Source organism: Phyllobates terribilis, unplaced genomic scaffold (assembly GCF_046119375.1).
Source record: "Phyllobates terribilis strain yellow unplaced genomic scaffold, ASM4611937v1 Scaffold_13__5_contigs__length_258822181, whole genome shotgun sequence".
Taxonomy (NCBI): Eukaryota; Metazoa; Chordata; class Amphibia; order Anura; family Dendrobatidae; genus Phyllobates; species Phyllobates terribilis.
Window position 1 is genome coordinate 187724335 of NW_027362773.1, and position 18840 is coordinate 187743174.

General features: G+C 50.3%; 1 protein-coding gene across 1 annotated transcript in view; it reads left to right on the forward strand.

The window, feature by feature from the left end:
• HSF4 (heat shock transcription factor 4) overlaps positions 1-17783 on the forward strand; it is a 57932-nt gene extending 40149 nt beyond the window's left edge. The window contains exons 9-13 of the mRNA XM_073659573.1: positions 14582-14806; positions 15212-15317; positions 15662-15727; positions 16983-17070; positions 17653-17783. Of these exons, the coding sequence (XP_073515674.1) occupies positions 14582-14806; positions 15212-15317; positions 15662-15727; positions 16983-17070; positions 17653-17783 (616 nt within the window). The remainder of the gene's footprint in view (positions 1-14581; positions 14807-15211; positions 15318-15661; positions 15728-16982; positions 17071-17652) is intronic.
• Positions 17784-18840: the final 1057 nt, after the last annotated feature.

The window sequence follows — 18840 nt, forward strand, 5'->3', positions numbered from 1 at the left end:
GTGACCACCGGGTAGTGTGCATGTGTGACCACCGGGTAGTGTGCATGTGTGACCACCGGGTAGTGTGCATGTGTGACCACCGGGTAGTGTGCATGTGTGACCACCGGGTAGTGTGCATGTGTGACCACCGGGTAGTGTGCATGTGTGACCACCGGGTAGTGTACATGTGTGACCACCGGGTAGTGTGCATGTGTGACCACCGGGTAGTGTGCATGTGTGACCACCGGGTAGTGTGCATGTGTGACCACCGGGTAGTGTGCATGTGTGACCACCGGGTAGTGTGCATGTGTGACCACCGGGTAGTGTGCATGTGTGACCACCGGGTAGTGTGCATGTGTGACCAGCAGGTAGTGTGCATGTGTGACCACCAGGTATTGTGCATGTGTGACCACCGGGTAGTGTGCATGTGTGACCACCGGGTAGTGTGCATGTGTGACCACCAGGTAGTGTGCATGTGTGACCACCAGGTATTGTGCATGTGTGACCACCGGGTAGTGTGCATGTGTGACTACCGGGTAGTTTGCATGTGTGACCAGCAGGTAGTGTGCATGTATGATCACCGGGTAGTGAGCATGTGTGTGGGCCCGTGATATCGGACGTGACTGAGACTCTACCCACCAACTCGGTGACGGCACAGCCTACTGCTGATGGGGAACGGTAAGGATTCGTGCGAGATTTAGTAAGAGATTGAGGATTAGGGCGAGTAAAGCATTTGACTACCTTCTATCTAAATATGTACCACATCTTACACAGGAGAATGAGAAGTAGAAATTGTTTCATTGTCTATAGGCATGTATATTTTGGGCTGAAGAAATCAGTCATATTTATGTGATTTGGGGAATTTAATAGGTTTTCACATGAGCAACATGTATCTCCTATCCACTGCAGAGATGATAAATGTATATTGGTGAGTGATCAACCACTAGGACCCCCATTATTAATTAGAAGAGGGTCATCAAGTTCTATGTGAATGAAGCAGTAGTGTGCATGTGTAACCAGCATGTAGTGTGCATGTGTGACCACCAGGTAGTGTGCGTGTGTGACCACCGGGTAGTGTGCATGTGTGACCACCGGGTAGTGTGCATGTGTGACCACCGGGTAGTGTGCATGTGTGACCACCGGGTAGTGTGCATGTGTGACCACCGGGTAGTGTGCATGTGTGACCACCGGGTAGTGTGCATGTGTGACCACCAGGTAGTGTGCATGTGTGACCACCGGGTAGTGTGCATGTGTGACCAGCAGGTAGTGTGCATGTGTGACCACCGGGTAGTGTGCATGTGTGACCACCAGGTATTGTGCATGTGTGACCACCAGGTAGTGTGCATGTGTGATCACCGGGTAGTGTGCATGTGTGACCACCGGGTAGTGTGCATGTGTGACCACCGGGTAGTGTGCATGTGTGACCACCGGGTATTGTGCATGTGTGACCACCAGGTAGTGTGCATGTGTGACCACCAGGTAGTGTGCATGTGTGACCACCGGGTAGTGTGCATGTGTGACCACCAGGTATTGTGCATGTGTGACCACCAGGTAGTGTGCATGTGTGATCACCGGGTAGTGTGCATGTGTGACCACCAGGTATTGTGCATGTGTGACCACCAGGTAGTGTGCATGTGTGATCACCGGGTAGTGTGCATGTGTGACCACCGGGTAGTGTGCATGTGTGACCACCGGGTAGTGTGCATGTGTGACCACCAGGTAGTGTGCATGTGTGACCACCAGGTAGTGTGCATGTGTGACCACCAGGTAGTGTGCATGTGTGACCACCGGGTAGTGTGCATGTGTGACCACCAGGTAGTGTGCATGTGTGACCACCGGGTAGTGTGCATGTGTGACCACCGGGTAGTGTGCATGTGTGACCACCGGGTAGTGTGCATGTGTGACCACCGGGTAGTGTGCATGTGTGACCACCGGGTAGTGTGCATGTGTGACCACCGGGTAGTGTGCATGTGTGACCAGCAGGTAGTGTGCATGTGTGACCACCAGGTATTGTGCATGTGTGACCACCGGGTAGTGTGCATGTGTGACCACCGGGTAGTGTGCATGTGTGACCACCAGGTAGTGTGCATGTGTGACCACCAGGTATTGTGCATGTGTGACCACCGGGTAGTGTGCATGTGTGACTACCGGGTAGTTTGCATGTGTGACCAGCAGGTAGTGTGCATGTATGATCACCGGGTAGTGAGCATGTGTGTGGGCCCGTGATATCGGACGTGACTGAGACTCTACCCACCAACTCGGTGACGGCACAGCCTACTGCTGATGGGGAACGGTAAGGATTCGTGCGAGATTTGGTAAGAGATTGAGGATTAGGGCGAGTAAAGAATTTGACTACCTTCTATCTAAATATGTACCACATCTTACACAGGAGAATGAGAAGTAGAAATTGTTTCATTGTCTATAGGCATGTATATTTTGGGCTGAAGAAATCAGTCATATTTATGTGATTTGGGGAATTTAATAGGTTTTCACATGAGCAACATGTATCTCCTATCCACTGCAGAGATGATAAATGTATATTGGTGAGTGATCAACCACTAGGACCCCCATTATTAATTAGAAGAGGGTCATCAAGTTCTATGTGAATGAAGCAGTAGTGTGCATGTGTAACCAGCATGTAGTGTGCATGTGTGACCACCGGGTAGTGTGCATGTGTGACCACCGGGTAGTGTGCATGTGTGACCACCGGGTAGTGTGCATGTGTGACCACCGGGTAGTGTGCATGTGTGACCACCGGGTAGTGTGCATGTGTGACCACCGGGTAGTGTGCATGTGTGATCACCGGGTAGTGTGCATGTGTGACCACCGGGTAGTGTGCATGTGTGACCACCAGGTAGTGTGCATGTGTGACCACCGGGTAGTGTGCATGTGTGACCACCAGGTAGTGTGCATGTGTGACCACCGGGTAGTGTGCATGTGTGACCACCAGGTATTGTGCATGTGTGACCACCGGGTAGTGTGCATGTGTGATCACCGGGTAGTGTGCATGTGTGACCACCGGGTAGTGTGCATGTGTGACCACCGGGTAGTGTGCATGTGTGACCACCAGGTATTGTGCATGTGTGACCACCAGGTAGTGTGCATGTGTGATCACCGGGTAGTGTGCATGTGTGACCACCGGGTAGTGTGCATGTGTGACCACCGGGTAGTGTGCATGTGTGACCACCGGGTAGTGTGCATGTGTGACCACCGGGTAGTGTGCATGTGTGACCACCGGGTAGTGTGCATGTGTGACCACCGGGTAGTGTGCATGTGTGACCACCGGGTAGTGTGCATGTGTGACCACCGGGTAGTGTGCATGTGTGACCACCGGGTAGTGTGCATGTGTGACCAGCAGGTAGTGTGCATGTGTGACCACCGGGTATTGTGCATGTGTGACAACCGGGTAGTGTGCATGTGTGACCACCGGGTAGTGTGCATGTGTGACCACCGGGTAGTGTGCATGTGTGACCACCGGGTACTGTGCATGTGTGACCACCGGGTAGTGTGCATGTGTGACCACCGGGTAGTGTGCATGTGTGACCACCGGGTAGTGTGCATGTGTGACCACCGGGTAGTGTGCATGTGTGACCACCGGGTAGTGTGCATGTGTGACCAGCAGGTAGTGTGCATGTGTGACCACCAGGTATTGTGCATGTGTGACTACAGGGTAGTTTGCATGTGTGACCAGCAGGTAGTGTGCATGTATGATCACCGGGTAGTGAGCATGTGTGTGGGCCCGTGATATCGGACGTGACTGAGACTCTACCCACCAACTCGGTGACGGCACAGCCTACTGCTGATGGGGAACGGTAAGGATTCGTGCGAGATTTGGTAAGAGATTGAGGATTAGGGCGAGTAAAGCATTTGACTACCTTCTATCTAAATATGTACCACATCTTACACAGGAGAATGAGAAGTAGAAATTGTTTCATTGTCTATAGGCATGTATATTTTGGGCTGAAGAAATCAGTCATATTTATGTGATTTGGGGAATTTAATAGGTTTTCACATGAGCAACATGTATCTCCTATCCACTGCAGAGATGATAAATGTATATTGGTGAGTGATCAACCACTAGGACCCCCATTATTAATTAGAAGAGGGTCATCAAGTTCTATGTGAATGAAGCAGTAGTGTGCATGTGTAACCAGCATGTAGTGTGCATGTGTGACCACCAGGTAGTGTGCATGTGTGACCACCGGGTAGTGTGCATGTGTGACCACCGGGTAGTGTGCATGTGTGACCACCGGGTAGTGTGCATGTGTGACCACCGGGTAGTGTGCATGTGTGACCACCGGGTAGTGTGCATGTGTGATCACCGGGTAGTGTGCTTGTGTGACCACCGGGTAGTGTGCATGTGTGACCACCGGGTAGTGTGCATGTGTGATCACCGGGTAGTGTGCATGTGTGACCACCGGGTAGTGTGCATGTGTGACCACCAGGTAGTGTGCATGTGTGACCACCGGGTAGTGTGCATGTGTGACCACCGGGTAGTGTGCATGTGTAACCAGCAGGTAGTATGCATGTGTGACCACCGGGTAGTGTGCATATGTGACCACCAGGTAGTGTGCATGTGTGACCACCGGGTAGTGTGCATGTGTGACCACCGGGTAGTGTGCATGTGTAACCACCGGGTAGTGTGCATGTGTGACCACCGGGTAGTGTACATGTGTGACCACAGGGTAGTGTGCATGTGTGACCAGCAGGTAGTGTGCATGTGTGACCACCAGGTAGTGTGCATGTGTGACCACCAGGTAGTGTGCATGTGTGACCACCGGGTAGTGTGCATGTGTGACCACCGGGTAGTGTGCATGTGTAACCACCGGGTAGTGTGCATGTGTGACCACCGGGTAGTGTACATGTGTGACCACAGGGTAGTGTGCATGTGTGACCAGCAGGTAGTGTGCATGTGTGACCACCAGGTAGTGTGCATGTGTGACCACCAGGTATTGTGCATGTGTGACCACCGGGTAGTGTGCATGTGTGACTACCGGGTAGTTTGCATGTGTGACCAGCAGGTAGTGTGCATGTGTGACCACCGGGTAGTGAGCATGTGTGTGACCACCGGGTAGTGTGCATGTGTGACCACCAGGTATTGTGCATGTGTGACCACCGGGTAGTGTGCATGTGAGACCAATGGGTAGTGTGCATGTGAGACCACTGGGTAGTGTGCATGTGAGACCACTGGGTAGTGTGCATGTGTGACCACCGGGTAGTGTGCATGTATAATCACCAGGTAGTGTGCATGTGTGACCACCGGGTAGTGTGCATGTGTGACCACCGGGTAGTGTGCATGTGTGACCACCAGGTAGTGTGCATGTGTGACCTGCAGGTAGTGTGCATGTGTGACCACTGGGTAGTGTGCATGTGTGACCACCAGGTAGTGTGCATGTGTGACCACCGGGTAGTGTGCATGTGTGACTACCGGGTAGTGTTCATGTGTGACCACCAGGTAGTGTGCATGTGTGACCAGCAGGTAGTGTGCATGTGTGACCACCAGGCAGTGTGCATGTGTGACCACCAGGCAGTGTGCATGTGTGACCACCAGGTATTTTGCATGTGTGACCACCGGGTAGTGTGCATGTGTGACTACCGGGTAGTTTGCATGTGTGACCAGCAGGTAGTGTGCATGTGTGTGGGCCCGTGATATCGGACGTGACTGAGACTCTACCCACCAACTCGGTGACGGCACAGCCTACTGCTGATGGGGAACGGTAAGGATTCGTGCGAGATTTAGTAAGAGATTGAGGATTAGGGCGAGTAAAGCATTTGACTACCTTCTATCTAAATATGTACCACATCTTACACAGGAGAATGAGAAGTAGAAATTGTTTCATTGTCTATAGGCATGTATATTTTGGGCTGAAGAAATCAGTCATATTTATGTGATTTGGGGAATTTAATAGGTTTTCACATGAGCAACATGTATCTCCTATCCACTGCAGAGATGATAAATGTATATTGGTGAGTGATCAACCACTAGGACCCCCATTATTAATTAGAAGAGGGTCATCAAGTTCTATGTGAATGAAGCAGTAGTGTGCATGTGTAACCAGCATGTAGTGTGCATGTGTGACCACCAGGTAGTGTGCATGTGTGACCACCGGGTAGTGTGCATGTGTGACCACCGGGTAGTGTGCATGTGTGACCACCGGGTAGTGTGCATGTGTGACCACCGGGTAGTGTGCATGTGTGACCACCGGGTAGTGTGCATGTGTGACCACCGGGTAGTGTGCATGTGTGACCACCAGGTAGTGTGCATGTGTGACCACCGGGTAGTGTGCATGTGTGACCACCGGGTAGTGTGCATGTGTGACCACCAGGTAGTGTGCATGTGTGACCACCATGTAGTGTGTGTTAGAAACCTCCTGTTCGTTTTTTCCATCTTGTGTTTTGCGGTCACGTTACCATCTGCCTTTATATTCCAGCTCCGCCCTTGTGGCTGTGCTGGACTTCAGTGTTCGATTGATTCTCTGGCCAGGTGCTTCTGTGCCTTTTTCTGTCAGTTCGCTTGGTCCTTCTGGGACCTCTAGTACCTTTTGTCAGTTTGTCTTTTTGTGTTCTGCAACAACTTCTCTGTTTAGGAGGTGTCCCATTTTTGTCCCAGTCCTTAGTCCTTTTAGGGACCCCTCCCTTAATTCTATAGGTCTCCGTTCAGACTAGCCGAGGACTAAGGCGGGTCTGTTCGGTAGGAACAGGCAGCCCGCTACATCGTAGGGATTCAACTTAGTCTTACTGTAGGGACAGCTTTCCTCTATCTTTCCTTAGGTCATGTTGCAGATCATAACAATGTGCATGTGTGACCACCAGGTAGTGTGCATGTGTGACAACCGGGTAGTGTGCATGTGTGACCACCAGGTAGTGTGCATGTGTGACAACCGGGTAGTGTGCATGTGTGACCACCAGGTAGTGTGCATGTGTGACCACCAGGTAGTGTGCATGTGTGACCACCAGGTAGTGTGCATGTGTGACCACCGGGTAGTGTGCATGTGTGACCACCAGGTAGTGTGCATGTGTGACCACCAGGTATTGTGCATGTGTGACCACCGGGTAGTGTGCATGTGTGACTACCGGGTAGTTTGCATGTGTGACCAGCAGGTAGTGTGCATGTATGATCACCGGGTAGTGAGCATGTGTGTGGGCCCGTGATATCGGACGTGACTGAGACTCTACCCACCAACTCGGTGACGGCACAGCCTACTGCTGATGGGGAACGGTAAGGATTCGTGCGAGATTTGGTAAGAGATTGAGGATTAGGGCGAGTAAAGCATTTGACTACCTTCTATCTAAATATGTACCACATCTTACACAGGAGAATGAGAAGTAGAAATTGTTTCATTGTCTATAGGCATGTATATTTTGGGCTGAAGAAATCAGTCATATTTATGTGATTTGGGGAATTTAATAGGTTTTCACATGAGCAACATGTATCTCCTATCCACTGCAGAGATGATAAATGTATATTGGTGAGTGATCAACCACTAGGACCCCCATTATTAATTAGAAGAGGGTCATCAAGTTCTATGTGAATGAAGCAGTAGTGTGCATGTGTAACCAGCATGTAGTGTGCATGTGTGACCACCAGGTAGTGTGCATGTGTGACCACCGGGTAGTGTGCATGTGTGACCACCGGGTAGTGTGCATGTGTGACCACCGGGTAGTGTGCATGTGTGACCACCGGGTAGTGTGCATGTGTGACCACCGGGTAGTGTGCATGTGTGATCACCGGGTAGTGTGCTTGTGTGACCACCGGGTAGTGTGCATGTGTGACCACCGGGTAGTGTGCATGTGTGATCACCGGGTAGTGTGCATGTGTGACCACCGGGTAGTGTGCATGTGTGACCACCAGGTAGTGTGCATGTGTGACCACCGGGTAGTGTGCATGTGTGACCACCGGGTAGTGTGCATGTGTAACCAGCAGGTAGTATGCATGTGTGACCACCGGGTAGTGTGCATATGTGACCACCAGGTAGTGTGCATGTGTGACCACCGGGTAGTGTGCATGTGTGACCACCGGGTAGTGTGCATGTGTAACCACCGGGTAGTGTGCATGTGTGACCACCGGGTAGTGTACATGTGTGACCACAGGGTAGTGTGCATGTGTGACCACCGGGTAGTGTGCATGTGTGACCACCGGGTAGTGTGCATGTGTGACCACCGGGTAGTGTGCATGTGTGACCACCGGGTAGTGTGCATGTGTGACCAGCAGGTAGTGTGCATGTGTGACCACCAGGTAGTGTGCATGTGTGACCACCAGGTATTGTGCATGTGTGACCACCGGGTAGTGTGCATGTGTGACTACCGGGTAGTTTGCATGTGTGACCAGCAGGTAGTGTGCATGTGTGACCACCGGGTAGTGAGCATGTGTGTGACCACCGGGTAGTGTGCATGTGTGACCACCAGGTATTGTGCATGTGTGACCACCGGGTAGTGTGCATGTGAGACCAATGGGTAGTGTGCATGTGAGACCACTGGGTAGTGTGCATGTGAGACCACTGGGTAGTGTGCATGTGTGACCACCGGGTAGTGTGCATGTATAATCACCAGGTAGTGTGCATGTGTGACCACCGGGTAGTGTGCATGTGTGACCACCGGGTAGTGTGCATGTGTGACCACCAGGTAGTGTGCATGTGTGACCTGCAGGTAGTGTGCATGTGTGACCACTGGGTGGTGTGCATGTGTGACCACCAGGTAGTGTGCATGTGTGACCACCGGGTAGTGTGCATGTGTGACTACCGGGTAGTGTTCATGTGTGACCACCGGGTAGTGTGCATGTGTGACCAGCAGGTAGTGTGCATGTGTGACCACCAGGCAGTGTGCATGTGTGACCACCAGGTATTGTGCATGTGTGACCACCGGGTAGTGTGCATGTGTGACCACCAGGTATTGTGCATGTGTGACCACCGGGTAGTGTGCATGTGTAACCAGCATGTAGTGTGCATGTGTGACCACCAGGTAGTGTGCATGTGTGACCACCGGGTAGTGTGCATGTGTGACCACCGGGTAGTGTGCATGTGTGACCACCGGGTAGTGTGCATGTGTGACCACCGGGTAGTGTGCATGTGTGATCACCGGGTAGTGTGCATGTGTGACCACCGGGTAGTGTGCATGTGTGACCACCAGGTAGTGTGCATGTGTGACCACCGGGTAGTGTGCATGTGTGACCACCGGGTAGTGTACATGTGTAACCAGCAGGTAGTATGCATGTGTGACCACCGGGTAGTGTGCATGTGTGACCACCGGGTAGTGTGCATATGTGACCACCAGGTAGTGTGCATGTGTGACCACCGGGTAGTGTGCATGTGTGACCACCGGGTAGTGTGCATGTGTGACCACCGGGTAGTGTGCATGTGTAACCACCGGGTAGTGTGCATGTGTGACCACCAGGTAGTGTACATGTGTGACCACCGGGTAGTGTACATGTGTGACCACCGGGTAGTGTGCATGTGTGACCACCGGGTAGTGTGCATGTGTGACCACCGGGTAGTGTGCATGTGTGACCACCAGGTAGTGTGCATGTGTGACCACCAGGTAGTGTGCATGTGTGACCACCAGGTATTGTGCATGTGTGACCACCGGGTAGTGTGCATGTGTGACTACCGGGTAGTTTGCATGTGTGACCAGCAGGTAGTGTGCATGTGTGACCACCGGGTAGTGAGCATGTGTGTGACCACCGGGTAGTGTGCATGTGTGACCACCACGTATTGTGCATGTGTGACCACCACATATTGTGCATGTGTGACCACTGGGTAGTGTGCATGTGAGACCACTGGGTAGTGTGCATGTGAGACCACTGGGTAGTGTGCATGTGAGACCACTGGGTAGTGTGCATGTGTGACCACCGGGTAGTGTGCATGTATAATCACCAGGTAGTGTGCATGTGTGACCACCGGGTAGTGTGCATGTGTGACCACCGGGTAGTGTGCATGTGTGACCACCAGGTAGTGTGCATGTGTGACCTGCAGGTAGTGTGCATGTGTGACCACTGGGTAGTGTGCATGTGTGACCACCAGGTAGTGTGCATGTGTGACCACCGGGTAGTGTGCATGTGTGACTACCGGGTAGTTTGCATGTGTGACCAGCAGGTAGTGTGCATGTGTGACCACCGGGTAGTGAGCATGTGTGTGACCACCGGGTAGTGTGCATGTGTGACCACCACGTATTGTGCATGTGTGACCACCGGGTAGTGTGCATGTGAGACCACTGGGTAGTGTGCATGTGTGACCACCGGGTAGTGTGCATGTATAATCACCAGGTAGTGTGCATGTGTGACCACCGGGTAGTGTGCATGTGTGACCACCGGGTAGTGTGCATGTGTGACCACCGGGTAGTGTGCATGTGTGACCACCGGGTAGTGTGCATGTGTGACCACCAGGTAGTGTGCATGTGTGACCACCATGTAGTGTGTGTTAGAAACCTCCTGTTCGTTTTTTCCATCTTGTGTTTTGCGGTCACGTTACCATCTGCCTTTATATTCCAGCTCCGCCCTTGTGGCTGTGCTGGACTTCAGTGTTCGATTGATTCTCTGGCCAGGTGCTTCTGTGCCTTTTTCTGTCAGTTCGCTTGGTCCTTCTGGGACCTCTAGTACCTTTTGTCAGTTTGTCTTTTTGTGTTCTGCAACAACTTCTCTGTTTAGGAGGTGTCCCATTTTTGTCCCAGTCCTTAGTCCTTTTAGGGACCCCTCCCTTAATTCTATAGGTCTCCGTTCAGACTAGCCGAGGACTAAGGCGGGTCTGTTCGGTAGGAACAGGCAGCCCGCTACATCGTAGGGATTCAACTTAGTCTTACTGTAGGGATAGCTTTCCTCTATCTTTCCTTAGGTCATGTTGCAGATCATAACAATGTGCATGTGTGACCACCAGGTAGTGTGCATGTGTGACAACCGGGTAGTGTGCATGTGTGACCACCAGGTAGTGTGCATGTGTGACAACCGGGTAGTGTGCATGTGTGACCACCAGGTAGTGTGCATGTGTAACCACCAGGTAGTGTGCATGTGTGACCACCGGGTAGTGTGCATGTGTGACCACCGGGTAGTGTGCATGTGTGACCACCGGGTAGTGTGCATGTGTGACCACCAGGTATTGTGCATGTGTGACCACCGGGTAGTGTGCATGTGTGACAACCGGGTAGTGTGCATGTGTGACCACCAGGTAGTGTGCATGTGTGACAACCGGGTAGTGTGCATGTGTGACCACCAGGTAGTGTGCATGTGTAACCACCAGGTAGTGTGCATGTGTGACCACCGGGTAGTGTGCATGTGTGACCACCAGGTATTGTGCATGTGTGACCACCGGGTAGTGTGCATGTGTGACCACCGGGTAGTGTGCATGTGTGACCAGCAGGTAGTGTGCATGTGTGACCACCGGATAGTGTGCATGTGTGACCACCGGGTAGTGTGCATGTGTGACCACCAGGTATTGTGCATGTGTGACCACCGGGTAGTGTGCATGTGAGACCATGGGTAGTGTGCATGTGTGACCACCGGGTAGTGTGCATGTGTGACCACCGGGTAGTGTGCATGTATAATCACCAGGTAGTGTGCATGTGTGACCACCGGGTAGTGTGCATGTGCGACCACCGGGTAGTGTGCATGTGCGACCACCGGGTAGTGTGCATGTGCGACCACCGGGTAGTGTGCATGTGTGACCACCGGGTAGTGTGCATGTGTGACCACCGGGTAGTGTGCATGTGTGACCACCGGGAAGTGTGCATGTGGGACCACCGGGTAGTGTGCATGTGTGACCACCATGTAGTGTGCATGTGGGACCACTGGGTAGTGTGCATGTGTGACCACCAGGTAGTGTGCATGTGTGACCACCATGTAGTGTGTTAGAAACCTCCTGTTCGTTTTTTCCATCTTGTGTTTTGCGGTCATGTGACCATCTGCCTTTATATTCCTGCTCCACCCTTTTGGCTGTGCTGGACTTCAGTGTTCGACTGATTCTCTAGCCAGGTGCTTCTGTGCCTTTTTCTGTCAGTTCGCTTGGTCCTTCTGGGACCTCTAGTACATTTTTGTCAGTTTGTCTTTTTGTGTTCTGCAACAACTTCTCTGTTTAGGGGGTGTCCCATTTTTGTCCCAATCCTTAGTTCTTTTAGGGACCCCTCCCTTTATGCTATAGGTCTCCGTTCAGACTAGCCGAGGACTAAGGCGGGTCTGTTCGCTAGGAACAGGCAGCCCGCTACATCGTAGGGATTCAACTTAGTCTTACTGTAGGGACAGCTTTCCTCTATCTTTCCTTAGGTCATGTTGCAGATCATAACAATGTGCATGTGTGACCACCGGATAGTGTGCATGTGTGACCACCAGGTAGTGTGCATGTGTAACCACCAGGTAGTGTGCATGTGTGACAACCGGGTAGTGTGCATGTGTGACCACCGGGTAGTATGCATGTGTGACCACCGGGTAGTGTGCATGTGTGACCACCGGGTAGTGTGCATGTGTGACCACCGGGTAGTGTGCATGTGTGACCACCGTGTGGCACCCTGCTACACACAGGTAGCACAGGACCCAAAAGGGTGCATGGATGGACTTCTCCACAAGAGGCCCTTACTGCACACAGACACCTCCACCCTTCCACCTCATACCACCAGAGGGAGCCCTGTTAGGGATATATATACTGGAGGGTGGAGTTAGGTAGGGAGAGTGTGCTGGCACTTGAGATCAGTGAAGAGGCAGCACCTGTTGAGCTGCTGTGCTGAGGGCCTCGAGTGTGGCCGGAGGCAAGGAGAGGAGAGAGGAGTTAAGAGGGCAGAGGAGCATCTTAAGCTCACCCCAGAACACAAGCCGGACACCGGGTCCGCGCCTACAGGGTCCTCTACACCCAATAGGGATAACCGGTATACCAGGAGGATTCCAGACCCCTGGTCAACCTGAAGCTATAATCATTTACAGAACTAGGAACCACGAAGGCCCCAGCATCCAGGGATCGTGGTAGCCAGAGAAAAGTTCTACTACCAAGCAGACAGGTGAGAGAGTGAAACAGTACAGAAGCTAGGCCTAGTTCCAGGCTGGCCAGGAGCTTTAGAGAGAGGAAGAAACGGACCAGGAGGCCTACTACCCGCTCACTGGGGAGAGTCCAGAAGTGCACCCTTCCTACTAGGTACCCTGGACCATACCTGCCGTTTACACCAGTAAAGGTACTGAAGCGAATCCCCTGTGTGCGTGTCCGTCATTCCCCCTGACCCTACCGAGCCACCTCTCACCTGCATCCCTTCCATCAACCCTGCCCCGGGGGCCAGCTCCGCCTGTGGGGAGCAGAAGCATCCCAGTTGCCATCCCATCATCCCCGGAGGTCTGCAGCAGCGCTGGTACCCATTACCAGGAGCCACAGGTGGCATCATGAGACAAAAACTGTTATTCATCCCTTCAAGTAACAAACCCCTTTTAAAGAGTGACCCCAGGGTACGGGCCCTGGAGCCGACTGCCGTGACATCCCAAGAAGGTAAAGGCCCGGGTACCGAGTCCCCCATATCCCCCTGGGTGAGTCAACCGGGTAGTGTGCATGTGTGGCCACCAGGTAGTGTGCATGTGTGACCACCATTAAGTGTGCATGTGTGACCACCAGGTAGTGTGCATATGTGACCACCAGGTAGTGTGCATATGTGATCACCGGGTAGTGTGCATGTGTGACCACCGAGTAATGTGCATGTGTGATCACCGGGTAATGTGCATGTGTGACCACTGGGTAGTGTGATGTGTGATCACTGGGTAGTGTGCATGTGTGACCACCGAGTAGTGTGCATGTGTGACCACCGGGTAGTGTGCATGTGTGACCACCGGGTAGTGTACATGTGTGACTACCGCTAGTGTGCATGTGTGACCACCAGGTAGTGTGCATGTGTGACCACCAGGTAGTATGCATGTGTGACCACCAGGTAGTATGCATGTGTGACCACCAGGTAGTGTGCATGTGTGACCACCGGGTAGTGTGCTTGTGTGACCATCGGGTAGTGTGCTTGTGTGACCATCGGGTAGTGTGCATGTGTGACCATCGGGTAGTGTGCATGTGCGATCACCGGGTAGTGTGCATGTGCGATCACCGGGTAGTGTGCATATGTGATCACCGGGTAATGTGCATGTGTGACCACCGGGTAGTGTGCATGTGTGACCGTCGGGTAGTGTCATCTTCCCCGACTCCGATCAGTCATCTTCCTCGACTCTGACGAATTGGCCATGCTCTCCTGGGTTTTCTATGAGAGAGATGCCGCCAGACCTCTCTGGAAGCAGCTTAATTCCCGTTGAAATAAAGGATTGGCCATGGGACATCTAACCGGCCAGATCCTTTTCTGCCCTGACATCATCTATCAGTCTAATGTGTTTGGGGACCTCCCTACTCTCCCTTGTCGGCTGGTGTTAGTGGGTTTAGAGGGCTTTCGTCTAATGTGTATGGGATCTTAATTTATGGAGGGCAGATTATTTTGGCCATGAAATTAATTGTCTCATTTGTGTCATATTTCTGTGATCCAAAGATGACATCATGATCTCCTAAATTGATATAAGTGGAATTACATGTGAGGTTTACATAAAATCCTGGCTGCCTTAAGATGGGGCTTGATAGATTTCCACATCCTTATTCATTGTGCTTGCTTTTACTTGTAGGGGTAAGTGTCTCCTACTGATTAAGGAAGAGCCGATCAGTCCAGCAGTAAAGGGACCCTCAGAAGCTGACGTTTCTCTGAGTGGCTGCACTGCATGTTCGGACCCTCCGGTGTTGCCAGTTGCAATGGTTCAATCTATACTGGAAGGAAAAGAAAGTTGTAGCCCACCCCAGCCCTCAGGATCCCAGCAGCTGGAGGCACGAGGACGGAGGAATCCCTTGGAGAGGTTATTTGATGTTTCTTTTCATTACCTACTCTATTAGACATTGCTTGCCTTTGAACCTCGTTTCTCTCCTATATCTTGGAGCTAAATTAAAATCCATTAGGGCTTTACAAGTGATTTCTAAAAGGGTAATATTACACTAGGATTAAAGATTTTTTTTATACACCCTAAAATCTTTTTTTGCCTTTGCAGCTGCTGCCTGACATTGAGCACTGCTGCTCAGCTTACGTGTAGCCAGAATACCCAAGCCCTACTTCAGTTTATTCCATATATTTTATATGGCGAAATACTATTATTACAGCCTGTGTGCATTGCTTTACATCACCCTTAGCTATCAGTGTCAGTTCTCACACATATAGATGTATTCTAAGAAATTCAGTAGTAAAATGAAGCCATTTATTTTCCTAGACAAGAGCTGCCAGACTCTCTTGACGGTACTGACGTCAGTTTGGAAGGACTACAGCTACTGCTCAGAAGTCAGCATTATAGTCTGGATTCTGCTGCTGTTCTGGATGTAAGCATTTTTTTCATAAAATGTGTGAATTGAATCTATAGAATGATCTGTTACATCCCTGGCTGTGGCATCATTGGCGAAACAAGGTGTGAATGGCATGATTGGTTCCCAATTTGCACAAGAGCATTTTTTCTACACTTTTCTGCCAATTTACTGCAATATGTTGATGCTTTGAATTCCACTTTTTGGATGTTCCTAATGTTAAATATATGGCTGCAACTAAATTGTATATCAGTAATTGTCACGACCCCGTGGGAGGTTTATTTCTTAGCTTTCTCTGTGCTCCATGGTAATGTACTGAGTATGTTCCCATCTATAATTTATAATATTAATACATTTTGCAGGTTTTTAGTGCTGGCCTCTGTGTAGGTGAATGGAGTCTTCCTGCCATGGATCCCAGTCTGTCACCGGTGAGAATACTTACATTAATATGGAGCTAAAGGGCCGTGACTGACCCCTGAAAAACATCCCCATACCATTATCCCTTCTCCACCAAATAGAGACGTGTGATCTGTCACTGCACAGACCACGTTTCCTCTGGAGTCCAGTGGTGGCGGCTTTACACCACTCCATCCGACGCTTGGCATTGTGCTTGGTGATGTAAAGCTGAGTGCAGCTGCTCGGCCATAAAGCTCCCGGCAGGGCAGCAGTGTTTGTGCTGATGTTAATACCAGAAGAGGTTTGGACTCTGCAGTTATGGGGCCAGCAGAGCGTTGGTGACTTTTCTGCTCTCTGCTCCTCAGCACTCAGTGACCCCACCCTGTAACATTACGGGGTCTCCACTTCGTAGCGAGGGGCCGGATGTTATACACCAGGGGGTGAGGGGCTGGATGTTATACACCAGAGGGTGAGGGGCTGGATGTTATACACTGGGGACAATGGGGTGGATTTCATACATTGGGGATAAGGGGCTGGATTTTATACACCGGGAAGGGGAGTGGGAGGTGAGGGACTGGTTATTATACACCAGGGGGGTGAGGGACCGGATGTTATACAACAGGAGCAATGTGGCCAGATGTTATACACCAGGGATGAGGGACTGGATGTTATTCACTGGGGGCGAGGGGCCAGAGGTTATACACTGGGGATGAGTGGCTGGATTTTATACACCGGGGGTGAGGAGCCGGTTGTTATAAACCAGGGGGCGAGGGGCCGGATGTTATTCACTGGGGACAATGTGGATGGATGTTATATGGCAGGGATGATGGACCAGGGGGGGTGGAAGGCGAGGGACTGGTTATTATACACCTGGGGGCGAGGGACCGGATGTTATACAAAAGGGGCAATGTGGCCGGATGTTATACACCAGGGGTGAGGGACCAGTTGTTATACACCAGGGGGCGAGGGGCCAGATGTTATACACTGGGGACAATGTGGACAGATGTTATACACCGGGGATGAGGGACCAGGGGGAGTGGGAGGTGAGGGACTGGTTATTATACACCAGGGGGGTGAGGGACCAGATGTTATACAAAAGGGGCAATGTGGCTGGATTTTATACACCGGGGTGAGGGACCATTGTTATACACCAGGGGGCGAGGGGCCGGATTTTATACACTGGGGGCAATGGGACTCAATGAAAAATCTGAATTCAATGATTAAGACATGTCCAAAACGTTTCCCCTTTCCTTGTATTTATTCTATTTAACTATGGTTTATACTCAGATACAGCAGCTCTCAGTGGACCTGGAGAGGAATGTGGCCGAAATGCCTCCTAAAGTGCTGACCCAACAGTTCAACTCCCCTTGCTCAGGTAAGGCTACTGATTGGAAGGAGAAGTGAGGAGGTTGTGGTCAAGCTGTTGGGTCCAAGGGGCGGAAGACGTTTCTGAACTCTCCCTTGCTGGTTCTGTGACGAGTGGTAGACGATAAGGGGGTAATGGTACCTGTGTTTCAAGTACAAAGTAAAGGATTGGCCGTCACTTCCTACTTTTTTCTATAAAGCACTTGGAATTTTGGGTTTCACATGTGGTGGATTCGCTGCAGATTTTCCACCCGGATTTGTAGAGTAGAGTTGGAGCAAGGTGATGACATTTTACCAAATCCTATTGACGCGTTGTGGAACTTGACCTGCAAAACTATCAATATATTCTACGTATTCTTTTTATTTTAAAGGATTTGCAACTTTTGGTGCTAAAATTTCGCAAAAAAAAAACAACTGGTTACAGAAAGGAAAAAGTGAACTTTTAATTTTGCACAAAAAGAGGAGCTGTCAAAGCTGTTTATTCTCCAATTATTACATGTTTCTCTCATTTTTTAAGGATATATAATAGATTTCTGATGTTTTATAGGAAAAGAACCAAATTTGGAGAACGCAGTGCCTTTCCTGACGGAAGACATGGTGAACCTGGCTGGATCCTCGTCACTCTTTGGTGCAGATGACAGTGTGGCGTCTTACCTCTCTAGTGGGGTCCTTCAAGGCGATGCTACCCTCAGACTGTCGCCTCCGGAGGAGAGGAATGAGTGACCTATACAAGCAATATATAGAGTGGCACTTTACTGCAACACTGTACATACAATGATTGAGAGTGGACCTTCTGCGCTGTATACAGTATCTTCTCCTAGAACTAGGAGCTATATGATATTTTCACCATCCAAGGGTCCAAAACCCGGAAAATATAACGTCCGTTCGACTATTTTATCTTTATTCTCTACGGACACAATATGGAAGGATATAGGCTTTAGTGTCAAATTGAATGTATTTTCTTCTGTTAATTCCTCAAAAAAATTGAATATTAATGTCTTCCAGTTCTTTAGATCTGCAGTTTTACTAGGTGCCCTATTACTATACTGTATATTGCAGAAGGTTTGTTTTCAGCGGGGGAGAGGTGGATTTGGGGTGTTTGTGTAAAGCACGCCCAGGCTTGAATGTATGAAAAGTAACGGGATCCAGGAACAAAGCGGAAAACCTCTTCAGAGTCATTAATGCTTTGCACGTGAATAGTACATTTCTCCTGGCTTTTAAGGGTAGTAATAATAATAATAAAATAATAATAATAATAATAAAAAAAGAAACAATACACAGTGGGTACGGAAAGTATTCAGACCCCTTTAAATTTTTCACTCTTTGTTTCATTGTAGCCATTTGGTAAATTCTAAAAAGTTAATTTTTTCTCATTAAAGTACACTCTGCACTCCATCTTGACTGAAAAAAACCCAGAAATGTAGAAATTTTTGCAAATTTATTAAATAAGAAAAACTGAAATATCACATGGTCATAAGTATTCAGACCCTTTGCTCAGACACTCATATTTAAGTCACATGCTGCCATTTCCTTGTGATCCTCCTTGAGATGTTTCTACTCCTTCATTGGAGTCCAGCTGTGTTTAATTAAACTGATAGGACTTGATTTGGAAAGGCACACACCTGTCTACATAGGACCTCACAGCTCACAGCGCATGTCAGACCAAATGAGAATCATGAGCTCAAAGGAACTGCCCAAGGAGCTCAGAGACAGAATTGTGGCAAGGCACAGATATGGCCAAGGTTACAAAAGGATTTCTGCATTACTCAAGGTTCCTAAG